General features: G+C 45.8%; 1 protein-coding gene across 6 annotated transcripts in view; it reads right to left on the reverse strand.

The window, feature by feature from the left end:
• LPP (LIM domain containing preferred translocation partner in lipoma) overlaps positions 1-23,415 on the reverse strand; it is a 601,703-nt gene that overhangs the window by 391,063 nt on the left and 187,225 nt on the right. For 5 of the 6 annotated variants that reach the window (XM_082251182.1, XM_082251181.1, XM_082251178.1 and 2 more), the window contains one exon: positions 13,064-13,274. The exons of the other annotated variant lie outside the window; for it this stretch is intronic. In XM_082251182.1, the coding sequence (XP_082107308.1) occupies positions 13,064-13,265 (202 nt within the window). In that variant the 5' untranslated portion in view covers positions 13,266-13,274. The remainder of the gene's footprint in view (positions 1-13,063; positions 13,275-23,415) is intronic. 6 annotated transcript variants of the gene reach the window in all.

Below are 23,415 nucleotides of genomic sequence, written 5' to 3' on the forward strand. Positions count from 1 at the left end.
TGGCTGTCTGGACCAATGCTTTTCCTGTGCTGGGACAGTATTCGTGCCTGCTAAAACCACAGGTAATCATTTTTTTACCCTTTGCTCAGCAGAACGTATTATGGCGTGTAATTCTTGATATGTACATGCTATGTGTTAGAAGCCTGTAGGTGATACTTGGATGTTGGGCATTTGTATGTGGCCAGACTGTGGAAAAGTCTCACACATGTGGTATTGCCATACTCAGGAGGAGTAGCAGAATGTATTTTAGGGTGTCTTTCTTGGTATGTACATGCTATGTGTGAGAAATATTTCAGAAATTGACAACTTTGTGTAAAGAAAATAGGTTTTCATTTTCTTTCCACATTTTCCAAAAAATGTGAAAAAAAAAAAAAAGGACATGCTCAAAAGACTCATTATGCCTCATAGAATAAACATTGGGGTGTTTTCTTTTCAAAATGGGGAGGTACTGAGGAAATTAAATGTGTACTTTATGCTTTTAGAGTGCCTGACAGTGCTATTTAGATGTTGGGCCTCTGTATGTGGCCAGGCTGTGGAAAAGTCTCACACATGTGGTATCATCATACTCAGGAGGAGTAGCAGCATGCATTTTGGGGTGTAATTTTTGTTATGTACATGCTATGTATTAGAAATACCTTATAAATTGACAACTTTGTGTAAAAAAAGTGTATTTTTTTCCACATTTTCCAAAAACTTTTGGAAAAAAAATGACATCTTTAAAATACTCATCATTCCTCGTAGAATATACATTGGGGTGTTTTCTTTCCAAAATGGGGTCATTTTGTGGGTTATTCCATTGTCCTGATGCTCCAGGGCCTTCACAAATGTGATAGGTACTCAGGAAATGAAATGTGTAATTTATGGCTTTCGAACGCCTGACATTGCTACTTGGATGTTGGGCCTCTGTATGTGGCCAGGCTGTGGAAAGGTCTCACACATGTGGTATCGCCATACTCAGAAGGAGTAGCAGAATACATTTTGGGGTGTATTTGTAAGTTTATGTATGCCATGTGTGAGAAATACCTTGTTTTTTTAAAACAAGATTTTTATTGGAGTTCACCAAACATAACAAAGATGTAACTTGATCGTGAAATACAAAGCATGACAACAATGGTAACGAGCTTACTCGATGAGTCACAGAACATATCAAAGTAAAAACAGGTGTATATATATATATATATATATATATATATATATATATATATATATATATATAGGGGTGGGAGGGGAGGTGAAAGGGAGAGGTAGGGACGTGGAAGAGCAGGGAAGGAAAGGGACAGAAAAGGGGGGGGGTAAAAGAGGGGGGTAGGGGGGGATACCAGGTGCAGAGGGACCTGCTTCTAAATATTCCTCCCACTCTAATCCAGGGAAGTCAGAGCGCCACTGCAACCAGAGTCGCTCAAGTTTAGGGGAATCCACACCCAGGAGGGAGGCATACAGGGTAGACAGGAGGTTTTTTCAGATCCCCAGGGGCCAATATTTTTTCAATGGGATCCAATTGGAGGAGAGGAGGCTCCCGAAACTGCATCCGCAGGGCATGGTGCAGCTGAAAGTACCAAAACCTCATCCACAGAGGCAGCCCAAATCTCTCCCGGAACTGGGAAAAGGGCAGCACACCGCTCGAGGACAGGACATCGGCTAGAGTCTTAACCCCGTACCGCGCCCACACCTGTGGATCCGGGAGCATACGCAAATGGGGCAGAAAGGGGTTCCCCCACAGGGGATGCTACGGGGACCACTGGCCGGGCTGAAAGTTTCTTGCGGGCCGCAACCCAAACACGCCTAGTAACCTGAGACGGTCCAGACACAACCTGATAGGCCCTCGGACCTCTATATGACAAAGTTCCCCAAATCGGTCAGGGAGCCCAGGTGAGCCGCCTCCAGGCAGGTGGCAGCATTCAAGGTGGAACTCTGAAAAACACCAACGAACCGTCACCAAAATCACCGCCCAAAAATAAACCTGAAAATTTGGCAGCGCCAGACCCCCCAGGCTAGGAGGCAGCCACAAGGTGGATTTGGCCAAACGCGGGACCGAGCCCCCCCAAATAAAGGATCCCACACATTTATCCAAGTCGCAAAAAAAACGACCCGGAACCCAACAGGGGGTATTGCGAAAAATATAGGTGAATTTAGGTAAGATCATCATTTTAAGGAGATTGATTTTCCCCAAGAGATTCAACAGAAGGCCTGCCCAGGAGGAACAACGCGCCCTCAAATCAGCAAGCAGAGGTAGTAAATTTTTGTCCACAAAAGAATCGAGGGGCTTAGACACCTGAACCCCAAGATAGCGGAATTCAGTCACCCAACGAAGGGGGGTCTGCTGGGCCAGCTGCACCACCGAATCATCAATCGGGAAAAGCACTGATTTGGTCCAATTAATACGGATACCGGAAAAATCCCCAAAAGTATCAAAAATAGTGAGCGCTGCCCGAAGAGAGGGACCCGCATCCTAAAAGGTAAAGAAGGGTATCATCCGCATATAGAGATATCTTCTCTTCCAGGGCACCTAGGCGCAACCCCCGCACCGCATCCGCCTCCCTGATCAATATAGCAAGTGGCTCCAGGGCCAGAGCAAAAAGGCTGGGGGACAAGGGGCACCCCTGCCGAGTGCCTCGGCGGAGTAGGAACGAGTCCGAGAGGTCACCATTAGTGCGAACTCACGCTCTGGGCTCACGATACAGCAGCTGCAGGCCATGGAGAAACTTAGGGCCAAAGCCAAATCTGCGCAGATATTCCCACTCCACCAAGTCAAATGCCTTCTCAGCATCCAAAGAGGCAATAACCCTGGAGCCAGTGTCGTCATGAGGAATGGAGAGATTGAGAAACAAATCGCCTAATATTAATGTCCGTACCTCTACCTGGCATAAAACCCGTTTGGTCCACATTAACCAATTCCTCGATAACCGTGGACAACCGGGAGGCCAAGATTTTAGCAAATATCTTGGCGTCCACATTCAACAGCGAAATGGGGCGGTACGACGCACAATCAAGGGGATCCTTGCCCGGCTTGGGGATGAGGACGATCCCCGCCTCCTCCATCGAGGTAGGGAGGGACTCCAGGGAGGCAAAATCCGACAGCAGAGAGAAGAGGCGCGGCGCAAGTATGTACTCATGGACAGAGTAGAACTCCCCAGGTAGTCCATCCGCATCCGGCGTCTTACCCTTCTGCAGCCCAGAGATCGCCACCTGAATCTCCTCCAGCGAGATCGCCCCATCTAGGCAGTCCCTAGAAGAGGCCTCCAGGACAGGAAAAGAAACCCCGTCCAGGTAGGCAGCCAGGTCAGAGAGAGTATAGGTAGCCCTAGACGAATAAATGGATTCAAAAAATTCCGCAAAGCAGGCGTTCACGCGATCTGGAGAAGACACAAGCTCTCCCCCCCCCCCCAGCCGGACAGAGCCCACCGGCGTAGAACGATTGACTCCGTGCCAACCAAGCCAGAAGCCTGCCATTCTTGCCACCATGTTCAAAAACCTGCTGAGCAGAATGCACCATGGCTTTATTAGTCGCCTCCATGCGGAAGACAGAGAGAGTGCGGAGAGCCTGCTGGAACTCCACATGTCTCTCCGGGGACGGGTTCGAAGCATACGCCTCCTCAAAGGCAGTCGCCCTCTCCTCCAGTTCCTGAAACGAACCCGAGGCCCGCCGCTGAATAGAGGATATACGAGAGATAAATTCCCCCCTAATCCAAGCTTTAAATGAATCCCAGACCACCGGGGGTGAAGCGACATTAGCATTGGATTCCCAGTGGGCAGTAATGGCCCCAGTCATCAGCGACTGCAGTCTGTCATCCTGAGCCCAGTATTTCAAAAGTCTCCAGAGCCTGGGTCCCACAGCACGAGAGAGCTCAAGTGACAGGCAGACAGGTGCGTGATCGGAAATGCTGCGGGAAAGGATCTCTGCCCCCGTAATCAGGCGCAGAAGAGGGGCAGATGCGAAGGCCAAATCAATGCACGACAGCGCCCGATACGAGGCAGAGTGACACGTATAGGCCCTGACACGTGGGTGTAAAAAACGCCACACCTCAGTAAGGGCAAACACATCCACCCAGCGCGGGAGTTCCGGAGAATCCCTCCCCGCAGCATGCAGTCTGTCCAGGCCCGGATCCAGCACCAGATTAAAGTCTCCCAGTAGTAAAATATTGGGAATGTCAAACTGCAGCACGGATTCCATAAGGAAGTACAGTAATTGGGCAGAAGCAGGGGGAGGCAAATACAACCCCACCAGCATCAGTGGGACACCAGAAATTGCAGCAGAGATAATCACATACCTACCGCCCGGGTCCGTTTTAACGGCAAGCACATGAAAGGGGAGGGACTTATGCACCAGTATACTGACACCCCTAGCATAGGACGAGTAGGTTGCATGGTATTGAGGTCCCACCCAAGGTCTCCTAAGGCTGCGCAGTCTGGAGCCCTGCAGGTTTGTTTCCTGCAGCACACAGATGTGGGGATTGTGCTGCCGCAGGAACTTAAAGACCAGCGAGCGCTTAACTGCAGCATTGAGCCCTCTAACATTCCAGGAAACTATCTTTAAAGATGACATGATAAAAAGAGAAAATATGCATTGAACATGGACAGCAGCCGGCTGCAGGGAGCCCCCCCCAGCAGAGAGAAAGTCCCTCCACTGTGCAGGCCCCCCCACAGGCGGCAACCCCCATCGGATAAGTCAACATACAGAAACCTAAGTTAGTCAAATCCCACCAATGACAAGATAGCAATGCAGCACTCCAAAAACAAAAAAACAAAAAACAAAACATTAAAAACAAACCCCCAAAACTGGCACCATGTACCAGTGCAACCCCCCACCCCGCATCACCAACCCAAACTTTGGTGCGCATAATTCCTCAAACCGTGCAACTGCACAACCAACGGGAGGGGCGATCACCATCAGAGATCTTCCCGTAGGAGCAGTGGTCCATGCAGCAGAGATGCTGAAAAAGTCAGGATAGTCAGGTACTCAATATAAAAAAGGTAAACTCCTCGCCAGCCAAAAGTGCATTCAAGAAAAATAGATAGGCCCGGCCAGCCTCACCACCCAGAAACAAAAGGGACTAAACTATACATACCCGGGGAGCACCAGGGGGACCCCCCCATAGGTGCCCCAAGGTCAAAAAGAGTGGGGAAAAACAAAAAATGTGGATAAAAAGGAGAATCTTGCAGGAAAGGCAGTTTCTAAATCTTGCAGCCCAGTCCTAAAGAAAAGATGGGAAGAAGGAGGGAAATCCAGAGGGCCACATCCGGCGACAAGTGCAACACAGTCAGCAGTAGAACAGTCTCCTGTAGTTCCAGGGGCACACACATAAAGGGACTCAACCCTACTCAGCAGCCCCAGCCGGGGGGACGCCGAGCAGACCCGGAGCCCAGGTAACAGAGCAACAAAAGAAAAAAGAGAAAAAAAACAGCTCAGTAATCCAGAGGTAATAACGGCAATGTAATCAAGTTGCGGGGGCAGAGTATCCATCCAGGCAGAGACATCTGAGGGGTTCACAAAAAAAACTAACATATTCTCCATCTTGAACCCGCAGGCGCGCAGGAAACAGCACACTGTATTTGATGCCACGGGCACGTAGGGCAGCTTTAACCCCATCAAAAGACTTCCGGAGCTTCTGGGTCTCAATGGAGTAATCCGGGAATATTAGGAGCTTAGCATTTTGGTAGGGGAGGGCACCCTTCAGCTTAGCCGCCCTGAGCACTTTATCTCGGTCCCTGAAGTTCAAAAGCCGCAGGATCAGAGTGCGGGGAGGCGCCCCAGGAGGACCCGGTTTAGGTGGGACTCGATGGGCCCTCTTCACAGCGTAGAAGGGGGAGAAGCGAGCCTCCGGCAGCAGGGACCGGAACAGTTCCTCCACAAAAAGAGTAGGATTGGTCCCCTCAGCCAATCCCACAATGCGGAGGTTACGATTACGATTCTCCGCATCCTCCGCTTTATACTCCAAAGCTCTGACTTTAGTCTCCAGCGAGCAAAACGCTCCTGTATGGTCCCCGACCAGATCCTCGGTGCGGCCTAGGCGCTGCTCCGCTTCAGACATGCGGGAGCGCAGCTTGTCCATATCCTGTCTAATTAGTCCCACATCCAGCTGTACCGCTTCAATTTTCGAGGTGAGAACAGATTGGCAGGAGGCTATAGCCGCCATAACGTCCTCTAGTCTCAGCTGAGACGAAGAGGAGGAGGACTCTGAGTCCGTTTGAGACGCCATGTTGGAGCGGGGGCGCGGGGTTCCCGCCACTAGGCCTGGGCCACTCGGGGAAGAAACCTCCAAAACAGCCGGAAATTTTAGCTTTTTACCCCTCGCCGCTTGTCTCGCGGACCTCCGGCGCATGAGGAGCAATCCAGTGCAGGATCAGCAGCCGTAGGAGTAACACAGCCGGAAGGAGTAGTTAGAAAGTCCAGCAGAGCTCCGACAAGTGCAACCGCTCAGGTCTCCATCTTGGCCACGCCCCCTTTAGTTTGGGGTTTAGATGCTAATTAAAGGATAAGTTCACCTTTCCTAAAATGTTACAGGTTACACCCTGGATATGGGTGTAACATGTTATGAATGGACCGACCACCACACCTCCCTGATCTCCGTTGAGACAGCTAGCGGGGTTCTTCTCCACTGACATCACTGATTGACAGGGCTCTGTGCATGGAAAACTACAAGGTCGGGCAGCCTCTGTGGAGCGCTGTGGCAGTTCAGTCATGCTTTCCATTAGATTGTATCTGCTTACCTGTATGGGATGTACGGGCAAGCAGATACACTGGCAGATCTGCTGGAGACCTGCATGGCAATGCTTTACAAGATCCGAAAAAAAAAATGATAAATGCTGATTTTTTTTACCAGCAAATTTTATTATTTTCCCAAAAAGTAAACTTAACCTTTAAAAAGGAACATATGCTGCTTAACAGCATTGAGGGTCAGAAATACTCTTTCAGCAGGCAAAACCGTTTATATGTGCGTATATTTACACACACATGTGCTGCAGTTGTTTGTATAGGTGTTATCAGGGGTTATTATTAAATCTGTATACATTTCTGTATAAAAAGAAGAACCATATAAAAAGGCACACACCAGTACACTTAAAACTTGTAATGGTGTATAATTGCAAGTTTTTAGCTGTTGGATTTGGTGCACATAACACTCACTTGATATCAGCCTGAATTACTAAGGACAGATTTTCCCTGAAGATCGATAGGAATTCCTAAACATCCAATAAAAACTAAATTTAAAAGAAGAAAATATTATAATTCAAAGATAGCTTTTACGCCATCCCTGCATTAGATAAATAATTACATATCTTCCCTGTAGGAATAAATGGAGCATTTTTGACCCCTCACAGGGTTAAATTTTGGAGAGTTATCTGCCTCAGACGATATGGCCGGCTTGATATCATGGATGTCAAAGTTGACCATTTCTTACTGATAGGTGAGCATGTAAATACTATGGAGGGTTTATGTCTTGTATGATACTAAACACACACACTCTAGATTTATCTAGGTGAATATTACAAACAATTGTGTTTTTTATATCTGCTTATATATTCCTCTTTATATGTTATAAGGGACATCAATCAACCATAATGGTTCCTGAGGAAGCCATCTTTCACCTAACTGGCGAAACGCGTCGAACCTTATGAATTTTCATGATTGTATCCCTGTTACTACCTCTGATCTATTGCTCCAGATGTAATGTAATGTGCTTATGCACTTTCATGTTTTTATTTATTTAATAAAGTTTTTTGAATGTTTTACATTCATGTGTGCTTCCTAATTGCCATACCTTATCCATTTAAGTCCCTTGGTACTTAATCCACTGTATTTTTATGGTCCTATCATCCCTACAGTGTGATTTTTACATATTTTTGATATCTTCCCTGTAGTTTTGAGGGTTCCAAATGCAACCCTCACATTTGTATTTAAATCAGAAAAAGGGCTTAGCTCAGAACATGAAAAGTTAACCTGCTGCACAGGAAGAAAGGGGATAAATAGATCATTTAAATCTAAACCTACATTAGATAAGAGAATCCCAAAAATGCTGTCACTGCTCACAAGTATTATATCCAACCTATTTATAAATGACTTTTTCTTAGTAGTACATTATAATGTTGCCAGGCAACTTTAGCTAGACAAAGCTATTAAGTCACAGACAAGATCTGTATGTTTTTATCGAGGAGTAAATATACAAATGTCTTAAGAATTTCCATTACTTATTTTTTTCTGTCCTTATGAAATCAAACATGCCATGCAAGATTTAATTTAGCTGAAAGGATTTAGAACTATTTGGCTACTATTTAAAGTATATATAAAACCGACCTCAAAAATCGAACATGTTTATGTAATTTCAAAAGCAGTTTTCAAGATTTTAAATCAACCGCTTTCATTAATGCACAGCTCCAGGAACAACAACAAAAAATTCCCTTGCAGTGGGGACGCCCTGCACTTCAAAGGTTAAATGCTTGTTAAGTCCAGGGTTGTGGAAGAGGCTGCATTACTTTCCTGAATCCCTGCTCTGGCGCTGCCCACTTACCCCCAAAGCTCCGGCCTGGATGGTCCTTTGGCATTGTCACATACAATGCAGGGCTTTTAACCTTCTATTGTTAGTTAGTGATGGGGTGAGTATGTAAATTATTATTATTTAAATAATACCCAATAATCCTCCCATAAGGTCCTAATTGGGGCATTTATTTTTATGGAGGATTGTACTGCACAGTCACCTTGTCACACTGGTGGAGACTACAAGGAGCTATACTTACACATGTTGCACAGGCAGGATCTACTGTCAATATTAGGAAACTGGGCAACAGAAATGATGTGCAGCTGACTCTGGAGGAAGCACACATAGCAAGTGTAGCACCCTTCTAGGTAGGTGCTAGTGAGAGAGTATAGTTTTTGGCTCTGTCTGCCTATCAGAAGAGCAGCAGGCAAATCTATATTGCTTTCTGTCTAGCAGAGAGCAGGATCTGTTAGTTAGGTCTGCTCAGTGTGCTCAGTATGTGATTCATTGGGTCTAGAGAGTGTTTTACACTGGTCCAATAGGGAGGCATGTTGCACAGTGGGAGGAAACCGGACCAATGGGTACATAGGCTTTGATACAGTCCTGGTGATTGGCAGAGACTGTCTGTCTTGGTGCATTCTGGGATACTGTATAAAAGCCAGGAGCACATGTGCTGTGGGGTCTTTGGCTGGTGAGCAGAGACCTGGAGGGAGGGTGGAGGCTGCCTATTCCTCTGTAGCAGTGGCACGTGATATCAGGAGGTCGTCCTGAGGGCCAGAGGAACGAAGCTGAACCAAGAGGTGCAGGAAAAGCTGACTGAGGGGGAGATACTAGAGACCCTAGAAAAACAGTATCGTGAGTACAGGGGATGGCGTCAAGGGGCCTGACCTGAGGGGGGCCACCCCGGAGAAAGATAGTCAGAGGACGGGTGTCAATGGTCGAGAAAGAGGATGCTAGGAAAGTGTCCTGAAGAGAATTTAGTTCATCAAGTCATCTGGATAGAGACTTAACCCCAAATTCACCTAAGTGGCAGGGTGAATCAACAGCCTGGCTGTATTGAGAATTGAAAATCCTCCATCTTGTGACTAGTTAATTCAGAAAATCCCACTATTCCCTTCTCCCATCTCTATTTAAAATACCAAAAACAACTACAAATCCCTGAACTGATTATTGACTGAGCCAAGAGTAAAGTGTTAAATTGTGAATGCCAGTATTGCTAACGGTAAGCCAGGGGGACCCTAAAGTGTAATATCCAGCAGTCCTCAAGGGGGGAAGTGCTACACAAGCAAATAGCTGAAATAAACTTGAGGAGCTCCGCTTTACAAAAGTCCAAAAAGTGAAACATTATGAACCATGAACTCATGCTCTCTACTTTTAACAGCAGTCAACAAACTATAGTGTTCTGATTTTTGCAGTCCCTGAGGACTGGGGAACTCTGACCTACAAAAAGCAAAGGTTTTTTTTTGTTCAGTTAAACATTTATAAATAATAGGGGTAAATGTGCCCATTGCTATAACATACAAGGAAAACTAAAGGTTCAATGTGACTTCCAACTGTAATATATACAGTGCTTATTAATAAATAAAAGGGTTTACATCAGTCCCTGCCCAAATGAGTTGACAATTTAACGTTTCTTCAACAGCATACAAAAACACATACATAAAATCAGGGGTTGAATTGGTTAAATGTATGAACCAATTAGCCTACTACTTATTTTTGACTGAAACAGGAAACCAAAAACCTAGAGGAAACCCAAGCAGAACATACAAACATGCAGATAGTGTCCCTGGTTAGCATTCTGCTGGACATCAACGTTGCAAGGCTTAAAAAAAGCACATGACCTTGAAATATTATTTTATGTGGTCACAGAGCTTCTCTGTTGCTTGTGATAAGCTTATATTTTATAATATATGTCCTATATACAATATAGCCTTCCAACTCTAAAAATACTGGCAAGATTTTGGTAGTAGTGCTGCCAGGCCACTTACTGCATTAACACCAAACAGTCAAATACAGCTCTCATCTCTTATGGAGTCTTGCCAAAACTCTAGTAAGGTAATGCTTCCTTATGTTCATCTGCTTCCCGGGAACAAGCTGTTCTTTTTACAGTGTCCTTGTGTGCCAGCAGATCCCTTGTGACAGAGGATTTATGTATATAGTACTTCAGCAATAAACGCCATAGGCAAATCATAGGAGTATGGAGGATGCATGTTTTCACAAAAAAGTGAGCATTAGTGCACTTAGCAGCACATGTAGCAAGATTTTTCAGTTGAGGCACTGTACATGCCTTTGTCAGTACTCTGTGTGCTCTAAAAGTGTGCTCATCCTTACATACTGGATCCATAAGAACTAGGCAAGTGCAATGTAGGGGCTACTTTAACCACTTAAGCCCCGGAAGATTTTACCCCCTTCCTGACCAGGCCCTATTTTGTGATTCGGCACTGCGTGACTTTTAACGGACAATTGCGTGGTCGTGCGTCGCTATACCCAAATGAAATTGACGTCCTTTTTTTCCCACAAACAGAACTTTCTTTTAGTGCTATTTGATCACCTGTGCGATTTTTACTTTTTGCGCTATAAACAAAAAAGGAGCGACAATTTTGAAAAAATAATAATATTTTTCAAATTTTTTTATATGAAATTCCCCCCAAAAAAAAAAATGTAAAAATTAAAATTTAACATTTTAGGCCAATTTGTTTTCTGCTACATATGTTTGGTAAAAAAAAAAAAAAAAATTGCAATAAGCCTATTTTGATTGGTTTGCGCAAAAGTTATTGCGTTTACTAAGGGATAGATTTCTGTCATTTTTTGTTTTTTTTTTTTAACGGGTAATGGCGGCGATCTGTGATTTTTTTTGCGGGACTGCGACATTGCGGCGGACAGATCGGACCCTTGACTGACATTTTTGACACTTTTGGGGTTACCAGTGACATTACTACAGTTATCAGTGCTATACATATGCACTGTTACTGTAAAAATGACACTGGCAGGGAAGGGGTTAACTTTATTGGTGATACAGGGGTTAAGTGTGTACCTAGGGGCGTGTTTCTAACTGTAAAGGGGTGTGGCTAGTGATGTAAGCACAGAGACATACGATCCTACATAGCAGGATCGTATGATCTCTTTTCTTACATCAGGGAGAATGACAGGCGGCTTTGTTTACATTAGCCGCCTCTCCACAGGGAGATCGCGAGTGGCCGGCGGACATCGGGTCCGCCGGTCACACACGCGGACTTCTTAGGGAACGAACGGGATCGCGCCTCCGGCGGCGCGCATTTGCCCCCTAGAGGCTCACAGGCTAGCGACGTAGTCCTACGTCACTTTGCCTGTACGGGGCTGACCGCCGCAGTAAATAGATCCGATTTTAGTCCGAATTTGTGGCTGAATTTGGATCTGAAACAGACCTGAAGATGCACACACAGGACTCCTGTGCAATTCACTCTAGAGATATGTGAATCGGCTCCATAGAGAGCCAGTCATAATCTCCTGACATGTGACTTAGATGCGGAGAAACCGGCATCCAATTCGCAATAGAGTGAACCCAGCCTAAAAGTGCGCCTACAATTAAAAAAATTAAAATAAAAAATAGCAGTTTTGGATAGAGCGAGAACATTTTCTGACAGTTTTATATTTATCCCTGACCCCACTGGGGAGATTTATCAGCACTTTCTCTTCCTTTGATACCTGTATGAGAACTTGGGGGTTCAGGTTCAGGGGAGAAAGTCACAGAAAAAAAGTCAGATGTTTAATTTCTTACTCATCCTTAAGTGGTTCTAAAGGCAGAGGTTTTTTTTTTTTTATCTTAATGCATTCTATGCATTAAGATAAAAAAATCTTCAGTGTGCAGCAGCCCCCTCATACTTACCCGAGTCCCATCTTGATCCAGTGATATTGCACAAGAGCTTCAACTGTCCGGGACTCTCCCTCTTCTTTATTGGCTGAGACAGCAGCACAATATCGCACAATACATCTCACTGTAAAGCTATGAAAAATAGCAGTCAGAGGCTGCAGTGCCCGAGATCTCCCCCTTGCATACCAGGAAGAGCATTGCTCTTTTTCAGGAGGAATTCCAGTCAAAAAGGTACATTTTTCAAGCTACTGCTTAGAAACAGTTAAAATTTCTAGATGTTCCCATAGCAGATAGTCACCTTTTAAGCTCAGTTCCATTATACGCTTAACATGGAAAGAAATACATCACAAATCATATATAAACTCTGGCACACTTTATGTGCCTTTTGCCTTTAGATTTACACATTTCAAATGACCAAAACAAAGGCAGACAAACATGCATTGCAGGAAAATGAGAATGCGGCTGCTTTAGGAAAAAGTTTAAGCATCATGTGATCCAAGACAGTTATGTCAACAATACAGAGAAGATTGCGAATGCAAATTTAGGGAATAGGACATATGTTTGTAAAAGTAAAAGAATAAAATAAAAGTAAAGTAAAAATGTAAAGCAAAAATGTAAAGCTTCAGCTTTACATTTCCTGTTTACAGTTTGTAAAATTAGTTCATTTAAAGAATATTTATTTATCTTTCTTGATCTAATTCTGAGCATAAATTGTTGTGTAGCATTGGCTACTTTTACATACCATCACCACTTTCAGACTGTCCTGCTCTATATGGATTGTATTTTGGTTTCGGGGCAACTACAGGTGCAAATTTCTTAGGGGCTTGTTGAGTTGACACGGAGATGCTGGGTGTTCCAAAGCCCTGTGTGGTCTCCATTCTGGCTGTTACATGTCCCAGGTTGTCCCCAGAACTCTTTGGTGGTAGCCATGAAGGATGAGACATGTTTCACGTCTACAGAAACAGAAATGACACTTATTGGAGCCAAATACGTCAGACATAAACACACACAACATGTATTGTGGCCATGGTGAAATGCAAAATACTGTAATTATGAAGCTACACATACACACAGTGAACATAGATTGACAACATAAAGGCAGACTATAATTTAAAGAGGAATTGTAGTTTTTGCTATGATTTCATGTATGAGGTCCTTGTATATAGCATAGTTGCAGAATTAACCATTGTAATACCATCAAAGTAGAAACTACGTTGGTGGATTTGGAGGGGTTTTACACACACTCCACCAGGTAGAGGGGCCCTTCCTATCACTGACCCAGATGCAATATATAAAATTTCACTTCCAGTTCCTGGTGTCACTGGCTGGGGAAGAAGCTTTTGGAAAGTGATCTGCACCATCAACTGCACAGCGTGCCAGTATCTTAGTGTGGGATGACAGCGGATGTAAACTGACCACGTTAGCATGGATCGACTGCCATGCTTAGTGTGGCCAGTTTACTATCAGGAGGAAAGGCACAAGCAGAAACCATTAGGTGATAAAGCAGAACAGCAGGCACAAATGCAACAATACATTTGTAAAATTATGTAAAAAAACATAAAAGATACAGTTCATTTTTTTTATTTTTAGGATTAAAAACATTAAATTGGCACAGTCAAACTGTAAAAAAAAAAAAGTCTCCAACCATTACAGTTAGTGATAAGAAAATAACTAAAATGATTGCAAGTTGCAACATCATAAACTGTCATTTGGGTCAGCTGTGTGCAGCAGTAAATCATCCTTAATGCATATATGATGTGTGAAACAAACAAGGTTTTTTCCTTTAGGCTGCTTTCACATCTGAGCGTCGTGTTTTTAAAACTTTTTAAGCGTTGGCATTTCAAGGAGCCAGCACTCACTGGTTTCTTAACCAATAACTCATCCCTACTGTCAGTGGGGATTGCCCACTGACAGCAGAATATATACAAAAAGGGGCAAAAGAAAAAGAAAAGTGGGGCTCCCCCCTCCTTAATCCATACCAGACACTTATTCAAGCATGCAGCCCAGCAGGCCAGTAGAAGGGGAGGATGAGCGAGTGCCCCCCCATCATCATCCTGAACAATGCAAGGCCACATGCCCTCAACATGTTGAGGAGGACAGCCCCATCCCCATAAACCTGGCCCAGTTGTTGTGGGGGTGCAGCTTTAACAGGGTTCATACACATTTTTACCAATAAAATTCCATGACTTTTCCATGACTTCAAGTAAGCTGGGAGCCGGTGTTACTTCAGGCGCACGGGCGAAAAAGCCAGCGATCGGATTGGATGCTGTCGAGCACGCAGCTGCAGACTGGTGCTTTGCACCTTTAGCGTGGCTAGACAGCGCTGCCTCTCCCATGTTCGAAAATGTCAAACGTTTTACGACACAGTGTACATTTAGCATGTCCCAGGCAGTGTTAATTTCGTCGACTAAAACCGACTAAAACGTTTTCGTCGACTAACACAATTCAGATGACTAAAATACGACTAAAACTAAAATGGCATTTTAGTCTTAAGACTAAAATACGACTAAAACTAAAATGGCATTTTAGTCAAAAGACTAGAACTAAAACTAAATCGAAATTTGCTGCCAAAAATTAACACTGGTGCATGCTCAAAGCATAAATAATAACATATTAGATTTTTCACTCAAGGACCAGCAGTAGTATATAATGAGTTTGGAAATTGTAGAGAAATGCTTAAATAATGCATTACAAATTACAATTGAACTACACCCATTTGATTATAGATGACTAAAATGAGTTTTAGTCGACTAAAATGTAGGGCGTTTTAGTCGACTAAAATATACTGGAGTTTTAGTCGACTAAATACGACTAAAACTAAAACACTTGCAGAAGACTAAAATGGGACTAAAACTATAATGCTATTTTAGCCCTAAGACTAAGACTAAAACTAAATTGAAATTTGCTGCCAAAATTAACACTGGTCCCAGGTCCTGATCTTTCTCCAGCCACCTCTCATACTTTTCATCATCATGAAGCCATACATTTTCGCAGCATGCGTGCCTACAGGTAAAGGTGATATACTAGGAACAATTGTCAAAATAAACTTGACATGATTTACTAAATTATTGAAAATGTGAATGTCTTATGGAAAAAGTATAGCCCTACATTACCACCACTTCAAATACATACAATTAAAATTGGGTGGTCCAGAATATGTGTCAATGATTAGAACATTAAGGAATATGCAGGTGTAACTTGTTATAAACTTCAGATATCTAGGGATCGGGGTTCTTTTTGCTTTTGATGTGTTATATCATCATGACAAGATCATTGGACCTCTCTAAGGTCCTCTATCACTCCACTGTAAGGAAAGTAATCTATAGGTGGTATACATTTTAAAGGATGGCTAGTTTGTTCAGGATTTGCCAGCCCAGCAAATTTGGCCTAGGAGCTGGCCGTTTGAAAGACAAATAAACATAAGAGCAATTAACAAAAAATATCAGCTTCAATATAATTACTTGTGCTGTATTCTAATCCAGAATAGATTCCATGAGCAAAAAACAATATAGATAGTAATGCAGCAAAATTATCTAAAACACAAATAACATTTGTCTGGGACTAACAGTCCTGAGGAGATGACCGTTTGACTCTCCAAGAATTTCAAATTTAATTCTGGGGTTTAAAGGCAACTCTTGTAACAACTGGGGTCAAAAAGCATACATTTATAATCAGAAAGAGATTGCAACAAATTTAACCTACAAGAGAAATGTGCTTGAAAAACACCTTTTGCTGTTCAAAAAGAACATTAGAGCAAGACTACAGTTTATCATTCAATTTATAGGCAAACACCATGTGTTCTGGAACAAAGTGATGAAGTAACAGTGTCAAACACCGATAAAAAGCATTTATGGGGAAGAATACCACAATAATAAAGCATGGTTGTTGAAATGTTATGGTTTAGAGTTGATTTTCTGTTTTGGGGTCTATGCGGCTTGCCTTCATCAATTAAAAATGGGATTTTTGACTTAGTACCGTAAAATCCATTTCTCTGATATTCACTGACAGACACAGCTCCTGATCTTCTTCACCATTAGGTTATACTGCCCCCTACAAGAGTAGGACACTAGGCAGAAAAAGTCTGGCTACGCCTATGTGCAGTCCCAGGGGGTATACTCCCTCTCTCTGCTATAGTTACTCAGTTTTGTTACAATCAGTGTCAGAAAAATTACAACTCCACAGAGGGGTGGACGCTGTGTCCGTCAATGAACATCAGGGAAATTGATTTTACGGTAAGTCAAAAATTCTATTTTCTCTTTTATTCATTGATGGACACAGCTCCTGATCTTCTTAACCATTGGGACGTCCCAAAGCACTGTTAAACATGAGGGGTGGGAACAGCGAAAAATAAACTCCCAAGGCTAACTATAGCTAATCAGGTAAAGAGGCGCTCACCTGAAAAATAAAAATACACCCTCAAATAGGACCAGATCCTCTAAACAGCAGCCTGCAAAACCTTGCGACCAAAGAAATCACCCACAGATGCCAACACATCCACTTTATAAAAATTTGTAAAAAAGTGTGCACCGACAACCAGGTGGCTGCCTTACAAACCTGTGCCATTGACGCCTGATGACGGAAGGCCCCAGAGGCACTAAGCGCCTTAGTAGAGTGCGCCTTGACAGGGATAGGAGGAATCTGACCCCTGATGGAATAGGCCTTAACCAGCGTCCCTCTGATCCATCTGGAAACGGTGGCAGAGGAAGCAGACAACCCTTTTCGAGGTCCATCTGTGAGCACAAAGAGTCTGACTTTCTGAAAGACTCCGTAGCTGCCAGGTACACCCTATTTGCCCGGACCACATTCAAGGCATGCAAGACAATTTCCTTCGGATATTTAGGCCTGGGACATAGGGAAGGCAACACAGTGTCTTCATTCAAATGAAAATAAGAGACAACCTTTAGAAGGAACAACCGACAGGGTTGAATACCGCCTTATCCCTGTGAATCACAAGGTAAGGTAAACAACAGGATAACACCGCAAGTTCCTGCTTGCAGAGGTGATAGCTACTAAAGGCCACCTTCTGGGTCAATGTAAGCAGGGGAATCTCCTCAATATTTTCAAAGGGAGGCTTCTGTAGAGCTGAAAGCACCAAATAAAGGCGGCAACAGAGCCCGCACTGGAGGAACAAAATGTTGGACATGCCAAAGAAAAGGTAGCACCAGGGAGCGTGTGGCCAAAGGACGACCACCAAAGCCGACACCTGTCCCTTGATAGTAATTTCTGTTCAAACTCTGTTGAAGGAAGGTCTAGATCCGAGCCACTGAGAAGGAGCGAAGAGGAACCCCAAGAGACTCACACCACGCAATGCACGTCATCCTAGAGGTAGATTTCCTAGCTTTCAAAAGGGTAGGAATCACCGACTGAGATAAACCCCTATCCTTCAGCACCTGGCGTTCAACAGCAAAGCCGTCAAAGCCAGCAACTGTAAAGTAGGATGGAAGAGCAGTCTTTGGGATAGAACATCCTCCCTAAGAGGAAGCTTCCAAAGAAGTCGGCAGCCAGCCGCACCAAATCGGCATATTAAACCTGGCGAGGCCAGTTCCGGGCCACTAAGATGACCGGAATCCCTTCCTCTTCGATTCTGCATAGAGGTCTGGGCAGAAGCTTAAGAGGAGGGAAGGTGTAAATTAGCCAATACTAACCCCACAGAGCCACCAGCGCGTCTGTGGCGTCTGCCAGAGGATCCTTTGACCGAACCACGAACCTCTGCACCTTTCTGTTGAGCCGAGACGCCAACAGATTCACCTCAGGGGTGCCCCACCGGAGACCTAGCTGATGAAAAACCTCTGGATGAAGGGACCACTCCCCGTAGTCCAACACCTGCCGACTGAGATAACCCGCCTGCCAATTTTCCACCCCCGGAATGTGTTCGGTGGAGAGGGCTGGAATGGTCTGCCCACCTTAGAATGTCGGCTACCTCCAGAAGCACCATGACTCTTCTTGTGCCCCCTTGGTTAGACATAAGCCACAGCCATGGCATTGTCTGATTGAATGCGCACTGGGCATGCCTGAAGACAATCTGTCCAACGATCCAAACACAGTCCAAGACATTGATCGGTAGTCTGGATTCTTCCAGCGTCCAAATCCCCTTAACAGAATGCTTGCCGAGGATGCCTCCCCAGCTGGACAAGCTAGCATCCGTGGTGACCACTGTCCAATACAAGGGGAGGAAGGATTTTCCCAGCTGAAGCGCCGGAGAACAAAGCCACCATATCAAGGACTCCCTCGTTCCCCTAATCAGCCAGATCTGATTCTCCAGAGACTGGGGAGTCTTGTCCCATTTGGTCATAATTGCCCTTTGCAGGGACCTCATATGGAACTGTGCAAATGGAACAACCTCGAAGATAGACACCATCAGGCCTAGCACCCGCATGCATGTCCAGAAGGACGACCATCTGTTGGGACAGCAGGAAGCGAATTGCAGCCTGCAATTTCTGGAGTTTGTCCAGAGGAGGGAACACTCTGGCTAAGGCCGAGTCCAGAGTCAGGCCCAGATAGTCCAGCTTTGTGGATGGTACCAGAGCAGACTTCTGAAGGTTCAGAATCCAGCCGAAGTCCTGCAGAATTCAGATTTTGATCTCCAGGTTGTCCACCAGAGCAGAGGGAGACTCCGCTGGCGGAAGGAGATTGTCCAAGTAGCCCAGTACCGCGATTCCCTGTTGGCGTAGCAAGGCTAGCACTAAGGCCAACGCTTTTGTGAAGACCTGAGGAGCAGAGGTGAGACCAAAGGGTAACGCCACACAAACTGATAATGCTCCTCTCCCACAGAAAAGCGGAGAAAACACTGGTGACTGTCACATATTAGAATATGAAAGAATATGAATATCCTTGATATTGATAGAGGCAAGGCAATCCCCCCCCTGACGCAGAAATGCCACCATCGTTCGAATGGACTCCATTCTGAACCCGCACAAAGAAGTCTGGTGCCTTGAGGTCCAGGATTGGACGCACTTTGTTTCCTTCCTGGGGATTGTGAACAGGTTTGAGTAAAAACCCTGAAAACGTTCCGAAGTAGTCGGAACCGGGACCATCACCCCATGAAGGAACAGGTCTTGTACCACCCTAAACAGGCCCTGTAAGCAGCCTGGGGACAGGCGCAAGTTGGAAGGAAAAAGCCTTGGCGGGGGACAAGAGTGAAACTCGATCTTGTAGCTGGACCGAAGACTTTGTGGACCTACTTGTCTTGCACTAGGGAAGTCCACGGGTCCGGAAACCAGCAAAGTCGTCCCCCCACCCCCAAAACAGGTGACGAAGCACCTTCATGCAGAAGGAGCCTTGTCGGCATGTCTGGAGAAGCCCGATATTGGCTTGCCAGACCAGATTCATTTGGATCCTCCTGAAGAGGCCCTGAAAGGCTTCGAGCCTTTGTGAATCGACCCTGAGGGTCTCTTATGAGCTGAGAAGGAGGGCCCACGTCTACGACCAGGTTCATTGCCCTTAGTAGCCTGTGGAAGAAAAGTACTCTTCCCCCCTGTGAGACCTTTAATGATGTCATCCAGAGTAGCTTCAAACAGGCGATCTCCTTGGAAAGGAAGATCAGTTAAGGCCTTTTTGAAGTCTGATTTGCAGACCAGCACTTGGGCCAAAAGACACGCATAAGTACTACTGCCTAAACAGAGAGGCCATCAGGGGAGCTGCATCCAAGCAGGCATCACAGATAAACTGCAGCCCCTGGACCAGCTGGTCCGCCAGCTCAGCAAAGGCAGGGGGAGCTGGTCCTCTAGGTTACAGTGTAAAAGCTTAGCCCACTTGGTCAGAGTTTGCGACACTAGGGCAATAGTGAATACCAGCCTCAATCCTGAACCAGCCACAGTGTACACAGCCACAGCCTCCGTCTTCCGATGAGCCAGGTTCTTAAAGGCCAGGGACTTTTCAACCAGAATCATGGTTGCCTTGTTTATTCTGGAAACAGGAGGGTCCACCACCTGTGGCACAGTTCACTTCTTAAGAAGGGACTCTTCATAGGGGTAACGCCTAGTAAAGTGCTTAGAGACCCCACAGGGACGCTTTGGTCACCTCCACTCTTTAGCGACAAGTCTGTCAAAATAGCCAGGGAAAGGAAACACCTTTGCCGCTCTGGATGGCTTGTGAGTGCCAAAGGGTACCTTCGTCGCAGCTTCAGATGCAACAGGGTATCACGCAGATACAATCAGTGCATTCTCCAGCTCCTTTTTGTGCACGGTCACAGACGTGGAGGAATCATCCTCGCTATCAGAGGATTCCAGGCGTGTGGTTGCAGACCCAACAGGATGATCCACGTCCACAGAGGCAGAATCAGATTCAGGATCTGATGAGACGGGGAAGGCTGCCCAGAAGGAGGTCCATCACCTGCAAGCCACCTCCACCCGGGACACAAGGGACTCCAGAACCACAGTCAGTACACGGATGGATGGTTGGGACCCGGAGGGCCCCCAAAGCCACAGAGAGGGGGATCAGGTAGGGAAATGTGCTCCAAAGTCTCCATGAGCATTTGAGGGACCCCACAAAAAAAGTGTAAAACTCTGCAAATGCGACTACTCCCACTGTGCGCTGGCAGCACCACCCGGTTGCCAGGCACAAAGCACCAAGCGATCCTCAGCATAGAGGGAGAGGACCCCACCAGACTCACCACCCGCAGAGACAAGCACCTGCAGCCACCAGGGTAAACTGCACTCCACGTGCGGCTATCGGGAAGTAAAATGATCCAGAAGTCAGCACCAGGGGATGAGGAGGGGCTCCCACGTCCAAAATTGCCGCCCACAGGGCTCCTTTGCCGCTGCTATTTTCAATGACAAACCACAGCAAAATTGGACTACGCAAAACACAGCCGCCATGAATAGAACACATAGGCTAAAACAAAATGGTGGTGCTAGGAGGCATACAGGGACAAAGGTGTGTGAGACCAGGCCTCAAGGACAGATCCAGGCAGCCTGGCAAGAGGCCTTGTCAGGTACAACCCCTCCGCACAGTCGTTCCCCCACCCCGGAAAGTGGCCGCACCACCCAAACAGCCCCAGTGTATGTGGAAGAGAGGGGGCAGGATGGGAAACTCGGGAAGGTGGGGCATCTGCGGAAAGGAGGGGAACCTGGGGGTTTGACCGTCCCTAGGAGGGGCCCACATACACCCCAAAACCCTTCAGGGGGAGGGGGGGGCAGCTACTCATCATACCAGGAACCAGGCGGGCACCGCTCCAGACAGAACCCCTCTCCATCTAAATGGGGGGCTGTCGGCCAGGAGGGATGCTGCGACTCGGGCTGAGACCCATTCCTATGCGACCTCAGGAGGCGTTTAACTGGCAGGCCAGCCCCCGTCCAGTGGGACTATGTCACAGCCGACCTGAGGTCTGCACACGCTTGCTGGCCAGATTGGGTTGACCACTGGATCTAGATTATTCAGCCCATCGCCAGGTCCTGCAGTTGATTGTAGATCTCACAGGAAAAATCCAGGAGGAAAAAATTTCCTATCTATAAAATTTTGCAAGGACCAATGATCCCAGCAAGTAACTAGGTCCTTACTCCTGACTAAGCAGAAAAAATTGATTTTTGTAAGATCTTACCGTAAAATCCTTTTCTCTTAAGCTCATTGACAGACGCAGTCCTCTTTGATTAATATCAACTTGGGTTATACTGCCCTCTACAGGAGTAGGACTAGACAGGAAAGAAAACGTTCTGGCCACACCTTAGGGGCAGTCCCAGAGGGTATATCCTCTCACTTCCTGCTACAGGATATCAGTTATGTCACAAAGCAGTGTCAGAGAATTTAACCCAACCCAACTCAAAAACAGAGTGGCGGGTACTGCGTCTGTCAATGAGCTCAAGAGAAAAGGATTTTACGGTAAGATCTTACAAAAATCCATTTTTCTCTGTCGCTCATTGACAGACGCAGTCCTCCTTGATTAATATCAACTCGGGACGTCCCAAAGCAGTGCCACAAATGAGGGGTGGGATAACAGAAATCAAAATCCAGAAGGCCCAACCGGAGCCAACCAGAAGCATCAAGGACTCATCGAGCAAAAAGATGAGACCCAAGTGAAAAAACCCAACAAACCCTCGAAGTAGACCGACGGTCTCCTCAAATTGCGGCCTGCAGAACCTTGCGGCCAAAAGAGGCATCCGACGATGCCATCACATCAACTTTATAAAATTTTGTAAAGGTATGAACCGACGATCAAGTAGCCGCCTTGAAAACCTGGACCCCTGACGCCTGATGGTGGAAGGCCCAGGAAACACTAAGTGCCCGAATAGAGTGCGCCTTAACAGGGAACGGGGGATCCCGCCCCTAAATAGAATAAGCCTGTACCACCGTCTGTCTGATCCATCTAGACATGGTCGCGGCAGAAACAGGCAGCCCCTTTCTAGGGTCATCCGTGATCACAAAAAGTGAATCCGTTTTACGAAACGAGTTCGTAGTAGTCAAGTGTACCCCGATTGTCCGAACCACATCCAAAGAGTGTAATGCAAACTCCCAAGGATGGCTAGGCTTAGGACACAGGGAAGGTAACACAATATTCTCATTCAGATGAAACTCTGAAACCACTTTAGGAAGGAAGGATGGATTCGGACGAAGAACCACCTTATCCCTATGAACCACCAGATATGGGGAACAACAAGATAATGCGGCCAGTTCTGACACCCTGCGTGCAGAAGTAATGGCCACCAAGGTCACCTTCTGGGATAATGTAAGCAAGAGAATCTCCTTGATATTTTCAAAGGGAGGTTTCTGAAGAACCGACAACACCAAATTAAGATCCCAGGGTGGTAAGGGCACGCGCACTGGCGGAGCCAAGTGCCGCACTCCCTGGATGAAATTCCGCACCAAGGAATGAGTAGCCAGCGGCTTCTGAAAGAAGATTGCCAACGCTGAAACCTGACCCTTGATGGTGCTCAAGGATAGTTTCTGCTCAACCCCCTTTTGCAGAAAAGCCAAGATTCGGGTCACCGAATAGGTACGTGGGGAAAAACCCAATGATTCACACCACACAATATAAGCCTTCCATGTGCGATAATCGACTTTGCTGGAAGTCGCTTTTCTTGCTTTAATTAGAGTAGGAATAACTGAAGCTGACAATCCTCTGTCCTTCAATACCTGGGTCTCAATGGCCAGGCCGTTAAA

The sequence above is a fragment of the Pelophylax lessonae genome (assembly GCF_965119305.1).
Source record: "Pelophylax lessonae genome assembly, chromosome: 3".
Lineage (NCBI taxonomy): Eukaryota > Metazoa > Chordata > Amphibia > Anura > Ranidae > Pelophylax > Pelophylax lessonae.